Here is a 19,038-nt window from a genome sequence, read left to right on the forward strand (position 1 = left end):
AAAATCCACACAATAACTCTGTAGTAGTGTGAGAATGACAGTAAGACTGGGGGAATGTGGTAAAGGTGTTTCCATACTTAGAGGACACTTTGCATTGGCAGCACATGCTTCAGTGATCTGGGAGTGTTTATAGTGCTGTGACTTTAACACTTCATGACTGAGAGCTGCTGCTACAGCAACTTCACCCACAGCTACCATGACTTTGATCCCCGTCTTCATCTGGACACTGATCCTCTGGACTCAAGGTCAGACACTGCTTCATATTTTATCTCTACAATCATCTGTTCATACTAATACACTTATTGTTTCTATTAGAATATTTCAGTTTCATGCTGCGTTATTGTGTATTTTTCAGAATGCAGAGGTCAAGTCACAGTAACTCAGACTCCTGCAGTGAAATCTGTTCTTCCAGGAGAAACAGTCACCATCAACTGTAAAACCAATCCTCAAGTGTATCAAAGCTGGAGTTATCAACCTTTAGCTTGGTATCAGCAGAAAACTGGAGAAGCTCCTAAACTCCTGATTAAATATGTAAATCAGAGACAGTCAGATTTTCCAGCTCGTTTCAGTGGCAGTGGATCTGGATCTGATTTCACTCTGACCATCAGTGGAGTCCAGACTGAAGATGCAGGAGATTACTACTGTCAGAGTTTCCATTACATCAGTAGCACCAACCTGTTCACACAGTGTTATAGAGTCGTACAAAAACCTCCCTCAGTCAGATTGTAGAGAGACTGAACTGCTGCAGCTGGGAGCGACTGCAGGTGCTGAGTTGGAGGATGTGATACGACACAATGACACTCTGTGGAGGAGAAGAACCACATCACACTAACTTAAACACACTGAACACAGTCCATCACATAAATTGTAAAATTTATAGTTATATAAATTTATTGTGGTTCAGTGGATAATCTGTAATTTCCTTCAGTCTCTGTCCCTAATCCTGCCCCCAAGAAAGTCTCGGATTCTGATGAACATCCTGTGGAGATGATTCTCCATGTCAATATGTTGTTCTCTCGATGGAGAATTCTTTACTTACACCATCTCACCTTCTCTCCTCATATTGCATTAAGACTCTTCTCTTTCTTGGCCTGCAGGTTTTCTATTTCCAAAAAAGACCAACACCAAACACTACAATGAGAACTTTATTTCTCTAAATCTCCTCATCTAGTGTTGTTGTACTGCTGTACTAACTAATGCTAACTCACCATGAACACTGATTTAGCTTCATAATATTTTATTAGACCATGAGGATGTGTTTTGTTGGAGATTACAAAGCACTTCTACTTCTGGAAGTCACTCTGGAAAAGGAAAGCTGCCAAATCCTGGAAATGTAAATATCCCTGTGACAGAGAGTACATTTCTACTTCCTGTGCTGTCTCCTGCTTCAGGTCTCCTTCCAGTCTGCTGCTTTATTTTGTCAGGAGACATGTAGCATGGAGTTGTCTCTCTATTATATCTCTCTATTCATCCTGTTGATGACCCAGTGTTATCCATGATCCTTGACTAATGTTCTATCTCTTCCTGACATTTCATTTACATTAGAAGTAGCACATTACACAAACTTCCCCTCCAGTTAAATATTGTTTTTGTCCCTGAATGAATGTTTTATTGCTTTATCCAAAAGTGATGAAAGAAAATCTGTTCTACGATTATTTTCAGTTTTTTACATCAGTTTATTCTTTAATGTATTTTATTGGAATTTGTGAAATGTTTAATTGTTTGATGCAAATTCTGACCAATAAGAGAAATAAGAAGTGAAAGTGATCCTCCTCACTACATAAAGAGGAAGATTTACTGAGTTACACACACACACACACACACACACACACACACACACACACACACACACACACACACACACACACACACACACACACACACACACACACACACATTTGCATGAACAGCTCTGAGACTCAGAATAGATCACCACTTTCAGCAGATGTTCATGGTTCTTCAGCCAAACTCACTCAAGCACAACACACAGTGCTGAACTCGACCTGCTGTTAAAGGTGCTGTTCCAAATCGCTGACAAAGACACTTCACTCATGAAGAAGGAGACCTGCTTTCTACATAGAAGCTTTATTTCAGCAGAGCTACACACTGATATCATCTCAGACTACTAAGCATGGTTTGAAGCAGGGGTGGGAAAACTTTTTGACTCGCGGGCCACAATGGTTATTAAAATTTGACAGAGGGGCCGGGCCGGAATAGGTGATTGGTGTGTTTGTGTGAACTAATATAAATTAAATGTAAAAACCATTACATGAAAAGATTTAGCTTTTAACAGGCAGCAAAACACAATTTTGCTTAGTTTATTGTAAAAATTGTTACAAATTTATTAATTTAATACCGTAGTAATAAACTCCCATTCAGTTTCAGTGGGAAAAGTGTTGTTGGTCTCCTTTTTTTGCAAGTGCGTCAATGTTTGGCATTATATTTGTTGTGGCAATTCTCAAGATAGATCCGAGGTGTTGGTCAGTTAACTTGGATCTGTGACGGGCTTTGTTGATGTTCACACAAATAGGTTGAACCAAATAACGTCAGCATCTTCTGTGCCATCTTCCGGAGGTTTGGAAAGAAACGCTTAATGGCCTTTGCTAATTTGAATGGCAGCAAAAAACTTGCTTTAGTACTTGACTCTTGAATCGCGGTTTGTCTGTGAAAAAGGTTTTGCTGAGTCTGTAAATTAGCCGTCAATCTCTGAGCTGTAGCCGCCCGTTCTTGTGGAAAAAATATTTTGTTGTCCACTCTTTATTGAACACTCGGCACTCACTGTCTACTTTTCTTTTCTTCGGTCCCTAATTTTTACTGAACGGCTGAAAGTGCAAAGCGACAAAATGAAGTAGAGAGTAACCGTTAACCGTAATGCATCACACTCAAGGGTCAATGTCTTCGGGGTGTGCCATCTGCTGGGGAAAGATGGGAATTACAGCTTGGTAAAATGATTGTGGTGAATTTATAATAAAATTTAATATAATATTATAATGTGGAAGAGTTCGGCGGGCCGGATTAAAAAGCCCAACTGGCCGTATATGGCCCGCGGGCCGTAGTTTGCCCATGTCTGGTTTAAAGTGTACACTTGAATTCTAGTGGACTTTACAGCGGCTCTTTCTGAACGAGGCGACCTGAGTGGTCTCGTGGTGGGAGACGGTACAGCCGAACACCTCGGCCTCTTCCCAGCGTTCTTTACTGAGGGTCAGGGTGCTGCTGCGGCTGTAGATGCCGTCCTTCTGTTCTTCTGTGCTGGTCAGAACCCCCTCGTTCACCACCGCCCCATCCACGGTCCAGCTCGGCAGCGCCCCCTGTGGAGAATAGGCAGAGAGCAGGCAGAGCAGCGAGGCCGTTCCATCAGAGAGCTGCAGAGAAGAAGGAGGGAGCAGACACACGGAGGGCTTCACGACCGGACCAGCTGGAGAACACAAACACACACACACACACACACACACACACACACACACACACACACACACACACACACACACACACACACACACACACACACACACACACACAATTAGATTAATGTGAATGTGAACTCTATCATACTGAACAAATATGATATTTGGTCATTCAGTGTAAAGGTGTAGAGCAGATACAGTAGTTTATCTGCACATCATACAACAGGACACAATTCTGATGAAGTCATCCAACCAAACTGCAGCTGAAATAATCTCCATCTGATTCCAGAAGTAAAATCCACACAATAACTCTGTAGTAGTGTGAGAATGACAGTAAGATTGGGGAAATGTGGTAAAGGTGTTTCCATACTTAGAGGACACTTTGCATTGGCAGCACATGCTTCAGTGATCTGGGAGTGTTTATAGTGCTGTGACTTTAACACTTCATGACTGAGAGCTGCTGCTACAGCAACTTCACCCACAGCTACCATGACTTTGATCCCCGTCTTCATCTGGACACTGATCCTCTGGACTCAAGGTCAGACACTGCTTCATATTTTATCTCTACAATCATCTGTTCATACTAATACACTTATTGTTTCTATTAGAATATTTCAGTTTCATGCTGCGTTATTGTGTATTTTTCAGAATGCAGAGGTCAAGCCACAGTAACTCAGACTCCTGCAGTGAAATCTGTTCTTCCAGGAGAAACAGTCACCATCAACTGTAGAACCAGTCCAGCAGTTTATCATCACAGCTCAAATGGTGACCTCTTACACTGGTATCAGCAGAAACCTGGAGAAGCTCCTAAACTCCTGATTAAATATGTAAATAAGCTACAGTCAGGTTTTCCAGCTCGTTTCAGTGGCAGTGGATCTGGATCTGATTTCACTCTGACCATCAGTGGAGTCCAGACTGAAGATGCAGGAGATTACTACTGTCAGTGTTTACATTACATCAGTAGCACCTATCTGTTCACACAGTGTTATAGAGTCGTACAAAAACCTCCCTCAGTCAGATTGTAGAGAGTCTGAACTGCTGCAGCTGGGAGCGACTGCAGGTGCTGAGTTGGAGGATGTGATACGACACAATGACACTCTGTGGAGGAGAAGAACCACATCACACTAACTCAAAACTCACATTAGAGATCACTTAATAATGATAAAAATTCTGTATGAATGCTGAGTATTTATTATATTATATCAATTTAATTTAAAACAGACAGATTAATAATTAGACCTGAAGGTCTTCATCAGTCTTTTCACACAATAGATTTTTTTTTTTTTTTTTTGTGAAAAAACTCTTGATTTCAGGTCTGATATATCTGTCTTAGACAAAACCGGACCAAATGAAACCAAGATCAATCAGATCAAAACCTTTTCCATCTTTATTGTGACATTTCAATAAATGAAAGTGAAAAGCAGTAAGAATAATATTAGAGAAAATAAAATCAGTTGGTCATGAGTGTGCACATCTCTAATCTAAGACATAATTGTAACGCCTTTAGATTTTATCACTGCATTCAATCTTCTTAGGCAAGTGTCAATGAATTTAGTGCTTAATCTTTATTTTAGAGATATTTTGCTAAACCACAGACTTTCATATGGATCTAGATAAGGACTTTGAGAAATTCCAAATCCCAGATCTTTTTGTAAAGCCATACCCCAGTACAGACTCTAATTCTGACCCTGTTATTAATCTCAGTCTCTGATTTTGTAGATTTCTACAGTCATGGTGTTTACTGTTCTAATTGAAAACATCACAGAATTCAAAATATCAAGTGTCTGATTATCAAACTCATTTCTGTTCTCTCTGACCCCTGAATATTTATTTCATCCAAACATACCGGCTTACAAAGTCTGTTTTTTATTACATTTTGTTTGGTTGCACCGTTTCGTGAATGTTTTGGTCTTGCAGAAAAATATCATCTGCCGGAAATCCCACAAAATTTCCCCAACAATCCTACTTTAATGGTCAGGTTTCATGTTGTCCTGATATTTTCTTACTAATAAGTGCTAATTTTCCTATGTACCTATGTGTCTTTATGTAGCACCAGAATCATTGAGGAACACTGTTTCAGCCATATATGCTTGAAATGACAATAAATTACTCTACAATAAGAAGTGGTTATGTGGAAAGATTTTGAGCCACGTGTTATTATGACGTTGATTTAATGAAGTAGAAAGAATATAGTACTTTATCTTTATTCAAAAGGCTTCAATTAACGGATAGCCACTTAACTACAGATTCTGAAAACATCTGTACAAAATAAAAACATTTACTTGTTACGCGTACGTAACGTCAATTCATGTGAAATGAGTTGCAGATACACTGCCATTGGCATAATATCATTACATTTTATTAAAAAAATGGATCCCTGTGCCAAATAACCAACCTTGTAATTCTAATTTAGATTTTGCTTCTAGTGAAAATGAGAATATCAACATACATTAGCCCGATGTACAGAATGGTTCAGATGTTGATTGTTCAGACTATTGGATTGTTGCGTGAAATAGCAACTTAGCACTTTTAGCCATAAATACTCGAACAGCAAAGGCCCTGAATGCTGAAGGTATCATTGAAAAAAATTTGCCTTCAACCATAACAACCACCACATTGTCCTGATTTGATACTTTAAATAGTAAGTGGTGTTATTTGATAACTACCCGGTGCTATAGGTGTTTTTATGTACAGTATATATACAAAATCGTTGGAAAATTGTTTAATTTTGTAATTTGAGTGATTCTTTAATTTCATAAAAATAAAAAAATAGATTTGCACTGTCCTGGGGTGTTTAAGACTCAAAATAGTAACTGGTAATTATTATTAAGTAGTATTTGGTAAATATAACCCCAGTGCTATAGGCGTTTGTTGAATTGTCAATAACTGAAATTCTGAAATGTTCATTTAATGTATATTAAAAATTATTTCATTTTGTAATCTGAGTGCTTCTTTTAGTTTAGTTCAGCTGTACTGTTTCAGCTATATATGCTCGAAATAACAATACATTACTAGATAGAATATAATACTTTATCTTTATTTAAACGGCTTAATTTAAAGGAAAGTCCCTTAACTGTAAATTCAGAGAACATATTTCAACCTACTGGTTTCAGTTCTTTAGGTAACATGTCTGTAGTGACTTTTTTGCATTCATTTTTCATGCTTCAGTGATCTGGGAGTGTTTATAATGCTGTGACTTTAACACTTCATGACTGAGAGCTGCTGCTACAGCAACTTCACCCACAGCTACCATGACTTTGATCCCCGTCTTCATCTGGACACTGATCCTCTGGACTCAAGGTCAGACACTGCTTCATATTTTATCTCTACAATCATCTGTTCATACTAATACACTTATTGTGTCTATTAGAATATTTCAGTTTCATGCTGCGTTATTGTGTATTTTTCAGAATGCAGAGGTCAAGTCACAGTAACTCAGACTCCTGCAGTGAAATCTGTTCTTCCAGGAGAAACAGTCACCATCAACTGTAGAACCAGTCCGGGAGTGTATAGTGGAAACCATTTACACTGGTATCAGCAGAAACCTGGAGAAGCTCCTAAACTCCTGATTAAATATGTAAATCAGAGACAGTCAGATTTTCCAGCTCGTTTCAGTGGCAGTGGATCTGGATCTGATTTCACTCTGACCATCAGTGGAGTCCAGACTGAAGATGCAGGAGATTACTACTGTCAGAGTTACCATTACATCAGTAGCACCAACCTGTTCACACAGTGTTATAGAGTCGTACAAAAACCTCCCTCAGTCAGATTGTAGAGAGACTGAACTGCTGCAGCTGGGAGCGACTGCAGGTGCTGAGTTGGAGGATGTGATACGACACAATGACACTCTGTGGAGGAGAAGAACCACATCACATTGACTCACAACTCATATTAGAGATCTTTCAATAAATTTCACACCACAGTGAACACAGTCCATCACATCTATTCTAACATTTGTAGTTATATAAATTTATTGTGGTCCAACTCAATATCTTCAGTGGATAATCTGTAATTTCCTTCAGTCTCTGTCCCTAATCCTGCCCCCTAGAAAGTCTCTGATTCTGATGAACATCCTGTGGAGATGATTCTCCATGTCAATATGTTCTGCTCTCTATGGAGAATTCTTGACTTACACCATCCCACCTCACTATCTCCTAATATTGCATTAAGACTCTTTTCTTTCCTGGCCCCTGTGTGGAGGATTTAACTTTCTCTCTCTGATTGAAAACCTGAGTCACTGTCTATCTTCAAAAAAAACCCAACTCCATTCAAACACCAAACACTAAAATGAGAACTTTATTTCTCTAAATCTCCTCATCTAGTGTTGTTGTACTGCTGTACTAACTAATGCTAATTCATCATGAACAAATCCTGTAAATGTAAATATCCCTGTGACAGAGAGTACATTTCTACTTCCAGTGCTGTCTTCTGCTTCAGGTCTCCTTCCAGTCTGCTGCTTTATTGAATCAGGAGACATGTAGCATGGAGTTGTCACTCTATTATATCACTCTACTTCCTGCTTCGCTACTGTTCGGACACTTTTACTTGCGCTCTTTGCTTTGCGCTTTTGCTTTTTCACTTTTATCTTTTGATTTAACTACCAGCAGTTCAACACAGTGCTCTAACTAAAGAATTGGGCACTCACACAAAAACTACAAATTCCTGGAACTATATTGACATTTGGAATATTCAACATCTTGGGGAATTTGTCATAGCGGTCTACCAGTCTGCTATTGCTGGCAGTTTACAATCCTAAATCAGGACAACACAGCTGCCCACACTCAAACAAAAGAGAAAATGCCTTCTTTTGGATCTCAATCCACCTGCTGCTCAAACTGCCACAATCTTCTACAAAAGATTGCAGTTCTCGAAACAAAGTTACTTGTGGTGCTGCCGACCCTGCCAGAACATACAGCAGAGCTTCATCGTGGTCCCTCTCAACATAAAGCTGGTGAGTCCTGTGAACCTAATGCTTCTAAACAGGTCATAGTGAGCTCAGAGAAACTTAAAGTAATTGAGGACATAAACCGATGGCATAAACAGGGTGCGAGACCCAAAGGTGCTGCATTAGCATCATCTACCCCAGATATGGGTCCAACTCGAGTAGCTAATATTGGTATTCCACCACCCCTTGTGTGGCATGAAAATAGATTTGAAGCACTAGTGAGTTTGGGCAAAGAATTCCCATATGTAAATGCACACAGATCACATCAGCCAGTAGCTAACAGAGCTAACAAACTCTCAATATCATACAGACAGCGGCTCTCAACTCAGACAGCAGCCGAGCCAAGCACGCTGATAGTGGGTGACTCTATTATCAGAAACATTGGAAGCAAGGCTAACCGTACATACCGTTTTCCTCGGGCAATGGTTTCTGATGTTAACAAGGAACTTTGGAACATTCTGATGAAACATAAGTTTCTCAGTCGGATTGTCACATGTGGGAAAGCATGATATTTGGAAAGAGCAGTCTGAGCTCCTCAAGAGGGATTTCAATGAACTTTTTGAAACACTTGCAAGACTGAAAGTTCAATCATTCATCAGTGGACCTCTCCCAGCCAGAGGAACAAATATGTTTTCTCGACTACTAAGTTTAAATTCATGGCTGCAAAAAACCTGCACCATGAGAGGACTGAATTACATTGACAATTTTAATATCTTCTGGAGTCAAAGGCAACTTTTTAACAGAGATGGTATCCACCCAAACAAACTAGGTGCTAGGTTGCTTAAAGACAATATCTTTTTCTTCCTTCATCGTTCATCAGCTGAGTGTGCCAGTCCACTCCTGAATGGCCTAAATTACCACAGGATTTCACACCAACACCAGGATGGACATTCAGTTGACAAGGATAAAACTCCGCAGCCACAACAACTACTGTTCACAGAAACAGCTCAGGCTGAGCCCTGCCCACAGATCTCACTATAGCCTGATGGTGAATCAACACACAAGGACGTTTCTGTGGATAACAACCAGGAAAAACAAGATAGCACTCCCGAACGTCCAGGAACACCAGAATCACAGCTGATGTTGTCACACTCTCTCTCCTTCTCTCCAACATCACCACTTCTGTGCTTTTCAGAGAAAATGGAGAAACTGGTATCTGCTGGAACTAAGCTTTCCCACTCTATTGCTGCGAGTCCCCAAATACCAACCAAGAAACTGCGGGCTCCACAACCACCAAAGCCTCCGGGCCCAGCCTGCCCTCCCCCTCCATCTGAGAGGGTACTCCGACCTCTGCTTCAACGTCAGGGATCACACCAGCCCTCATCTGCAAACAGCACTGGTAACTGATATGTGTTGGGTCCCCGCTATGACAGCAGTAACAATCAGAAATGTTTTCAGAACAAGCGGGAGCCCAATGTCCATTTAGCTTTCCCTATATCTGTCCTGATATGTGACAGAAAGACGAAGGCCCTCTCCAGCGGCACAACAACTCTATCTAATCTACTGCCTATTAGACGTCATTCTGAGATGGATACAGGGCCAAAACCAGTTACTGTTAAATTAGCACTTCTGAACATCCGTTCATTAAAGAACAAATCATTTTTACTTAGTGATCTTATCACCACTAACAACCTGGACTTCATGTTTCTAAATGAAACCTGGTTAGAAGACAGCTGCAGCGCTACAGTCCTCAATGAATTTTCAATCTGGTTTCCGCCAGCATCACAGCACAGAGACAGTGCTCATAAAGATAATAAATGATATTCGCTTAAACTCTGATTCAGGTAAAATATCAGTGCTGGTGCTACTAGATCTTAGTGCTGCCTTTGACACGGTAGATCACACCATACTCTTACATAGACTGGAAAACTGTGTAGGGCTTTCTGGGATGGTCGTCAAATGGTTTGTCATACCTAAAAAGGAGAGGTTACTATGTAAACATAGGTAACCATAAATCTAAGTGCACATCCATGACATGTGGAGTCCCACAGGGCTCAATTCTTGCACCGCTTCTCTTTAATTTGTATATGCTCCCGATTGGTCAAATAATGAAAAAGAACCAAATTGCTTACCACAGCTATGCAGATGACACCCAGATATACTTAGCCCTGTCCCCTAATGACTACAGCCCCATTGACTCTCTATGTAAGTGCATTGATGAAATTAACAGTTGGATGCGTCAAAACTTCCTCCAGTTAAACAAAGACAAAACTGAAGTCATTGTATTCTGGAGTAAAGATGAAACTCTCCAGGTTAACACACACCTTGACTCTAGGGGTCTAAAGACAAAAAATAAAGTCAGAAATCTTGGTGTAATTTTAGAGTCTGACCTTAATTTCAGTAGTCATGTGAAAGTGATAAGCAAATCAGCTTACTACCATCTCAGAAATATAGCCAGAATTAGATGTTTTGTCTCAAGACAGGACTTAGAGAAACTGTTCATGCTTTCATCACCAGCAGGGTGGATTATTGCAATGGACTCCTTACTGGGATCCCAAAAAGACCATTAGACAGCTGCAGCTCATACAGAACGCTGCTGCCAGAATTCTGACCAGAACCAAAAAATCTGAGCACATCACTCCAGTCCTCAGGTCCTTACACTGGTTTCCAGTTACATTTAGAGTAGATTTTAAAGTATTGTTACTCGTTTATAAATCACTTCATGGCTTAGGACCAAAATACATTACAGATATGCTAATTGAATATAAACCAAGCAGACTATTCAGATCATTAGGATCAGGTCAGTTAGAGATACCAAGGGTTCACTCAAAACAAGGTGCGTCAGCATTTAGTTATTATGCCACCTATAGCTGGAATCAGCTTCCAGAAGAGATCAGATGTGCTTCAACAGTAGACAATCAAGATTAAAAACACATCTGTTTAACTCTGCATTTACTGAATGAGCGCTGTGCTGCTTCACACTGACTGCACTTTTTATCCAAATCACTTTTACTCCTGTTTTATTCTTTTTAACATATTTTAAACTGTTTTTATTAAAATCACTTTTATATTCTTTAATTGTTATTTGTTTTTGTTATAATTTTATTGTTTGTTTCTTATTTTTCATATATTATTTTTCTCTTTTATAAACTGTTTTCTAATTTCTATGTAAAGCACTTTGAATGACCTCTGTGTATGAAATGTGCTATACAAATAAACTAGCCTTGCCTTGCCTAGCCTAATGCTTCTTCTCTTAAAAGGAAGCATAATTGGTCAAAATTGGTGTCTGACTGGTCACCCTGCCTTGTAGCTCAGAAATAAGAAGAATTCAGAAAATTGATATCACATTTATGGCACAAACAGAATTTATTGCAGTTATTTTAATGTTGTTGCAGGCCTATGGGTTGATATTAAACCTGATTGATATTGTTCTACAACGAGGTCATGTAGCTGTTCTTATAAACTTTGGTTATAGAAATTTAATAGTAACAGCAATACATTATTTGCCTTTAATCAACATACATGGCAGGTGTATAGTAACTAGCACTTTGTATGAGCTTGAATGTGACTGGTTGATTCTGAAAGCTTCTAAAGTTTGTGCAAACATAAGCAAACTGGGAATTTGACATTTTTGTTTATCTTTTTTCCCCTTAAAAATTTCTGGTTGTTTATCAATTAATTTATAAAATATTGCAGTTTCACAATAAAGGTGAAAAAGGTTCTGACATAGTTTCACATGTAGAGTCTATAGATATATTCTGTCATAATCAGATGCATATTTGAAGCTACTGACAGATGAGTTTGCATAATTTGAGGACACTTTGCATTGGCAGCACATGCTTCAGTGATCTGGGAGTGTTTATAGTGCTGTGACTTTAACACTTCATGACTGAGAGCTGCTGCTACAGCAACTTCACCCACAGCTACCATGACTTTGATCCCCGTCTTCATCTGGACACTGATCCTCTGGACTCAAGGTCAGACACTGCTTCATATTTTATCTCTACAATCATCTGTTCATACTAATACACTTATTGTTTCTATTAGAATATTTCAGTTTCATGCTGCGTTATTGTGTATTTTTCAGAATGCAGAGGTCAAGTCACAGTAACTCAGACTCCTGCAGTGAAATCTGTTCTTCCAGGAGAAACAGTCACCATCAACTGTAAAACCAATCCAGCAGTTTATCATCACAGCTCAAATGGTGACATCTTACACTGGTATCAGCAGAAACCTGGAGAAGTTCCTAAACTCCTGATTAAGCTCGTAAATCAGAGACAGTCAGGTTTTCCAGCTCGTTTCAGTGGCAGTGGATCTGGATCTGATTTCACTCTGACCATCAGTGGAGTCCAGACTGAAGATGCAGGAGATTACTACTGTCAGAGTCACCATTCCATCACTGGCTACTGGTTCACACAGTGTTATAGAGTCGTACAAAAACCTCCCTCAGTCAGATTGTAGAGAGACTGAACTGCTGCAGCTGGGAGCGACTGCAGGTGCTGAGTTGGAGGATGTGATACGACACAATGACACTCTGTGGAGGAGAAGAACCACATCACACTGACTCACAACTCACATTAGACATCTTTCAATAATTTTCCCACCACAGTGAACACAGTCCAAAGACCAAAGGCATGTGAACCATAGAATATAAATTCCTAATTTGGATAATTCAACTAAGAGTGACTACGCCACCCCCACTTTAGCAACTTAGTGGGAGAAATAAGACAACCCGCTCAAGCAATTCAAGTGAATGAATTAGAAGCCAGAGTACAAAGGAGTTTACAATTTATTTAACAGCAATGATAAAATACGAGCTTCACATATAAAAATACTCAACAGATTCCCCCCCTACTGGTTCAGATTTAAACACCCACTGGGCATAAAGGAATGGGTTCTGGCATTTAATAAAAAAAAATTAAACACAAAAATCACATCAAAAATAAACCTGTATGAAAAATATTTCGATCGCACGTCAAATCCAAAGAATAAACAAATAAGCAAACACCCAATACACAAGAACTCAATTCCTACACAAACCCACAGCGGAAACCCAAGTAGAGGGAGATCAAACTTAAAAAGAAAATAAATGGAAAAATACAAAAGGAAAGAAACAGTGGTTGCCCAATCAACAGCCAAAAGTACTCCTCCTTTTAAAACAGCCAGATTAACCTGGCTACCTCATTTGAAGAGAAGCTTTTCCCCTTTGTCCAATATGAACGAAGCTGGCTAGTGATATCAGGTGTTATCGAGCAATTGGTTATTTGCTACACATCCTGTTCTGGAAAGCGGTGCATCTACTTTTAGGAACTGATACAGGACACCCCTTAAGAATGCCCAGCAATCACTAAAGTCGCTAACTCCACCAAATTGAAGAGGCAGAATATCCACAGCGACCTTTAGGGCACAGGCATACCAGAGGAAACGAAATAGAACGATAATTTTTAACAAGATCGTATAACAGACTAGTCGCAGCAGTCCTTCCAACGCACACACATACCAGAGGGAACGGGATCAAACGATAGATTCTCAGTGTCGCAAGACTTTAAACACCTGTGTAATTATCCTACCCACCCTCTTTAAGCGAAAGTAGTCTCAATCCGGTCACATTATTATTAACCTTTATTCAACCAGATTTGTCTCATTGAGATAAAGAATCTCTTTTTCAAGAGAGACCTGGCCAAAATAGCAGAACAAATTAAATTACACAATCACAAAACAAATAAAAAGGCAAAAAATAACTCAAGTGCATTTCAATTTAAATAAAAGTGCCATTAATAAAAACATTTGCAAGTGTGAATGGACTCATGTTCTATAGATTTAACATAACATTTAAAATCATTTAAGGAAATTAGACACTGTAGCTTTAGTGATTTCTGTAGTTCATTCCAAGTTGAAGGTGCAAAAAACATACAAGCCTTTTTAAACAGGAAGTGCGTCTGCAGAGACAACAAACCAATCTTTCAAAATAGAAAGGCAATGAAGATGGAGTAGATTTGAAACCTTAAAACCAAACATAAATGAGTGACTTGGCCCCTGTGATTTAATTTGGGCCTTGGAAAATGTTTCAGGATTTAAGACTACATAAGGGAACTGCATAAAAATAGACTCATTTTCTAACTGCAAATGGACAGCCCCACTAGCAAGGGGAATCAGAAAGACAAACAAGACCAAACAAAACTTCATTTTTTCCTTTTCCTTTTCTCTTTTCCTTTTGAACAAGTCCAACAGCAGAAGACTCGACCGAGACTGCAACAGGCTGTAGCTGCTAAGGCTACAGCAGACTATAACTGATGAAATGAAGGGAGCTGAGTCCGTAGTAGGCAGACCCACTGAGATGACGATAGTGTGGATATAAAGGCCACAATTAAAGAAAGGCCTCAATATCAAAGACTTTTTGAGGTTTCTTTCATTAATTCGAGGCTAAAACAGACAGAATGTAGTGGTGATATACCTCTTGCAATTCCAAAGAATGATACAAGATGTAAATCAGTAGTGCAGAGATCCAAAGGCCCAAAAATACCAAAAAAAAGCGACTAAACTCCACGTCGAAATACAGTAATCCACTCGGTTACTTTAAAAATCTAAATGTTGAAATTCCACGGTTAAAAACAATATTTAAAAGAAATGCCTTTTCAAACACAAAACAAAAACTACAGGACAAACATGGTTTCTGCCATCTTGGATTAGATATATCAGATACTTCAAGACTTTTACTTGAGTAATATTCTAAAAGGTAACTTTCACTTCTACCAAAGTCTTTTTCTAGTACGATACTTGTACTTTTACTCAAATATTGCTTTCTAGTACTTTATACAACACTGTTATTTATTAAAGCTAAATGAGGAAACAAACAGCATGTTATAACCTTGAAAGGTGCAATATGTTTAAACTAAGAATCTGAAACCTGACAATTTTCTTAACAATTAAAAGCAAAACTAATCCTTTGTTGATTAAACTGTCTAAAGGCTCTAGCAGTCTGATATGACATGATGGGAGTGTGGAAAAAATATATCATGAACGATGGTGTTTATTATTATATGTGAGTACATATATTAAGCATTCAATAATTTATTATAATTTTGTAATTTTCACTGTTATTCCGTTATTCTGTGTGGAGGATTTAACTTTCTCTCTCTGACTGAAAACCTGAGTCACTGTCAATCTTCAAAAAAATCCCCAACTCAAACATTCAAATTCTGACCAATCAGTGAAAGAAGAAGTGAAAGTGATCCTCCTCACTACATAAAGAGGCAGATTTACTGAGTCACACACGCACACGCACGCACACACACGCACGCACGCACGCACACACATCATACACACACACACACACACAAATACACATCATACACACACACACACACACGCACGCACACACATCATACACACGCACACACGCACACACACACACACACACACACACACACACACACACACACACACACACACACACACACACACACACACACACACGGAGACAGTTTATAACCTTCGGGAAGCGGAGTTTGATCGGGAGATTATTCCATTACGCTGCATTATTGACGTCTGAGGTCGGGTGCTCTCGTGTTCGCTCTGTTTACGTTCTGTTAGCTCGGTAATTCGACAATAGGCTGTTGACAGAGTAACGTTAACGTTCGGTTATAAAGGTTAAAACAATGCTTATGTAGTCGAATTGTATGTACTTGTGGGAGTTATATGGTACGTTTAAGTTACAGACAGCAAGATGTCTTAGTGGTTAGCACGTTCGCCTCACACCTCCGGGGTTCGATTCCTGCATTGTGTGTGTGGAGTTATGGTTAACATAAAAGAAAACTTTTTTAATGAAAAATAAAATAATAGAAAAAAAGAATTAAAAACGTTAAAAAAACCTCTGTGTCTTTTTTTTGGCAGACAATAGCAGGGCTGTATCTTTTAGTACTATATAGAAAACAACTTTTGTTCTGCCAGATCTCCCAGTCAGGGGTTGATAAAGTTTACTTCTTGGATTTTTATGGCTATTTTGAATTTTACTTGAATACAACCCCCCCCCCCCCCCCCCCAACAAATACAAATACAGATTCAAATACCGGCTGCTTTGCACACCCCTAACACACACACACACACACACACACACACACACACACACACACACACACACATTTGCATGAACAGCTCTGAGACTCAGAATAGATCACCACTTTCAGCAGATGTTCATGGTTCTTCAGCCAAACTCACTCAAGCACAACACACAGTGCTGAACTCGACCTACTGTTAAAGGTGCTGTTCCAAATCGCTGACAAAGACACTTCACTCATGAAGAAGGAGACCTGCTTTCTACATAGAAGCTTTATTTCAGCAGAGCTACACACTGACATCACCTCAGACTACTAAGCATGGTTTAAAGTGTACACTTGAATTCTAGTGGATTTCACAGCGGCTCTTTCTGAATGAGGCGACCTGAGTGGTGTCGTGGTGGGAGACGGTACAGCCGAACACCTCGGCCTCTTCCCAGCGCTCTTTACTGAGGGTCAGGGTGCTGCTGCGGCTGTAGATGCCGTCCTTCTGTTCTTCTGTGCTGGTCAGAACCCCCTCGTTCACCTCGGCACCGTCCACGGTCCAGCTCGGCAGCGCCCCCTGTGGAGAATAGGCAGAGAGCAGGCAGAGCAGCGAGGCTGTTCCATCAGAGAGCTGCAGAGAAGAAGGACGGAGCAGAGACATGGAGGGCTTCACCACCGGACCAGCTGGAGAACACACACACACACACAATTAGGTTAATGTGAATGTGATCTCTATCATACTGAACATGGTGATATTTGGTCATTCATTGTAACGGCTGTACAGCAGATGCAGTAGTTTATCTGCACATCATACAACAGAACACAATTCTGATAAAGTCATCCAACCAAACTGCAGCTGAATATAATCTCCATCTGATTCCACAAGTAAAATCCACACAATAACTCTGTAGTAGTGTGAGAATGACAGTAAGATTGGGGAAATGTGGTAAAGGTGTTTCCATACTTAGAGGACACTTTGCATTGGCAGCACATGCTTCAGTGATCTGGGAGTGTTTATAGTGCTGTGACTTTAACACTTCATGACTGAGAGCTGCTGCTACAGCAACTTCACCCACAGCTACCATGACTACCATGATCCCCGTCTTCATCTGGACACTGATCCTCTGGACTCAAGGTCAGACACTGCTTCATATTTTATCTCTACAATCATCTGTTCATACTAATACACTTATTGTGTCTATTAGAATATTTCAGTTTCATGCTGCGTTATTGTGTATTTTTCAGAATGCAGAGGTCAAGTCACAGTAACTCAGACTCCTGCAGTGAAATCTGTTCTTCCAGGAGAAACAGTCACCATCAACTGTAAAACCAGTCAGGCAGTGGCTGGTGGTAACTACTTACACTGGTATCAGCAGAAACCTGGAGAAGCTCCTAAATTCTTGATTAAGCTCGCAAATCAGAGACAGTCAGATTTTCCAGCTCGTTTCAGTGGCAGTGGATCTGGATCTGATTTCACTCTGACCATCAGTGGAGTCCAGACTGAAGATGCAGGAGATTACTACTGTCAGAGTTACCATTCAATCACTGGCTACTGGTTCACACAGTGTTATAGAGTCGTACAAAAACCTCCCTCAGTCAGATTGTAGAGAGACTGAACTGCTGCAGCTGGGAGCGACTGCAGGTGCTGAGTTGGAGGATGTGATACGACACAATGACACTCTGTGGAGGAGATGAACCACATCACACTAACTCACAACTCACATTAGAGATCTCTCAATAATCATGAATATATGAAAGCTGAGTATTTATTTTGTTTTTTTCCATCAAATACATTCAAAGCAGACAGATTTATGATTAGAACTGAAGGTCTTTATCAGTCTTTTGACACAATAGTTTTTTCATTTTTCTGAAAAAAATCTTGATCACAGGTCTGATATATCTGTCTTAGACCAAACCAAACCAAATGAATACAAGATTGATCTTTTTCTTCTTTCGGCTTTTCCCTTCAGGGGTCGCCACAGCGAATCATCTCTCTCCACCTATCCCTATCTTCTGCATCCTCAACATTTGCACCCACTAGCTTCATATCCTCATTAATTACATCCATATACGTCCTCTTTGGCCTTCCTCTTTGCCTCCTGCCTGGCAGCTCCATATCCAACATTCTCCTACTAATATATTCACCAAACCATCTTAATCTGGCCTCCCTAACTTTGTCCCCCAAACGTCCAACATGAGCTGTCCCTCCGATGTACTCGTTCCTAATTCTGTCCAATCTTGTCACTCCCAAAGAGAACCTAAACATATTCAGCTCGGCTACCTCTAGCTCTGACTCCTGTCTTTTCTTCAGTGACACTGTCTCTAAACCATACAGCATGGCCGGTCTCACCACTGTCCTGTACACCTTCCCCTTGATTCTTGCTGATATTTTCCTATCACACAGAACTCCTGACACCTTTCTCCACCCACTCCAACCTGTCTACACTCGCTTCTTTACTTCTTTCCCACTCTCTCCATTACTCTGGACTGTTGACCCCAAGTACTTAAAATCCTTCTTCACCTCTTCACCCTGTAACTTTACTGTTCCACTTCCCTCCCTTACTACGACTGACTTTCATTCCTCTTCTCTCCAGCGCAAACCTCCACCTCTCCAGGTTTTCCTCCACCTGCTCCCTGCTCTCACTACAGATCATAATGTCATCTGCAAACATTATCGTCCAAGGAGACTCCTATCTGTCCTCTTCTGACA

At 40.0% G+C, this 19,038-nt stretch overlaps 6 gene segments (V, D, J or C); 5 read left to right on the forward strand and 1 right to left on the reverse strand.

Annotated features, from left to right (window-relative positions):
* The first annotated feature begins 190 nt into the window (after positions 1–190).
* LOC113657989 lies at positions 191–2,728 on the forward strand. The segment is given in 2 exon segments: positions 191–245; positions 356–2,728. Coding segments are annotated over 2 exon segments (423 nt in total).
* A 1,159-nt stretch (positions 2,729–3,887) lies between these two features.
* On the forward strand, positions 3,888–6,280 carry LOC125145758. The segment is given in 2 exon segments: positions 3,888–3,942; positions 4,053–6,280. Coding segments are annotated over 2 exon segments (426 nt in total).
* Positions 6,281–6,544: 264 nt separating this feature from the next.
* Positions 6,545–7,238, forward strand: LOC125145750. The segment is given in 2 exon segments: positions 6,545–6,704; positions 6,815–7,238. Coding segments are annotated over 2 exon segments (414 nt in total).
* Positions 7,239–12,107: 4,869 nt separating this feature from the next.
* LOC125145747 lies at positions 12,108–12,872 on the forward strand. The segment is given in 2 exon segments: positions 12,108–12,266; positions 12,377–12,872. Coding segments are annotated over 2 exon segments (423 nt in total).
* Positions 12,873–16,602: 3,730 nt separating this feature from the next.
* On the reverse strand, positions 16,603–17,248 carry LOC125145756. The segment is given in 2 exon segments: positions 16,603–17,012; positions 17,175–17,248. A coding segment is annotated over 1 exon segment (300 nt).
* Positions 17,040–18,020, forward strand: LOC125145751. The segment is given in 2 exon segments: positions 17,040–17,463; positions 17,574–18,020. Coding segments are annotated over 2 exon segments (414 nt in total).
* Positions 18,021–19,038: the final 1,018 nt, after the last annotated feature.

This window comes from Tachysurus fulvidraco, chromosome 10 (genome assembly GCF_022655615.1).
Source record: "Tachysurus fulvidraco isolate hzauxx_2018 chromosome 10, HZAU_PFXX_2.0, whole genome shotgun sequence".
Taxonomy (NCBI): Eukaryota; Metazoa; Chordata; class Actinopteri; order Siluriformes; family Bagridae; genus Tachysurus; species Tachysurus fulvidraco.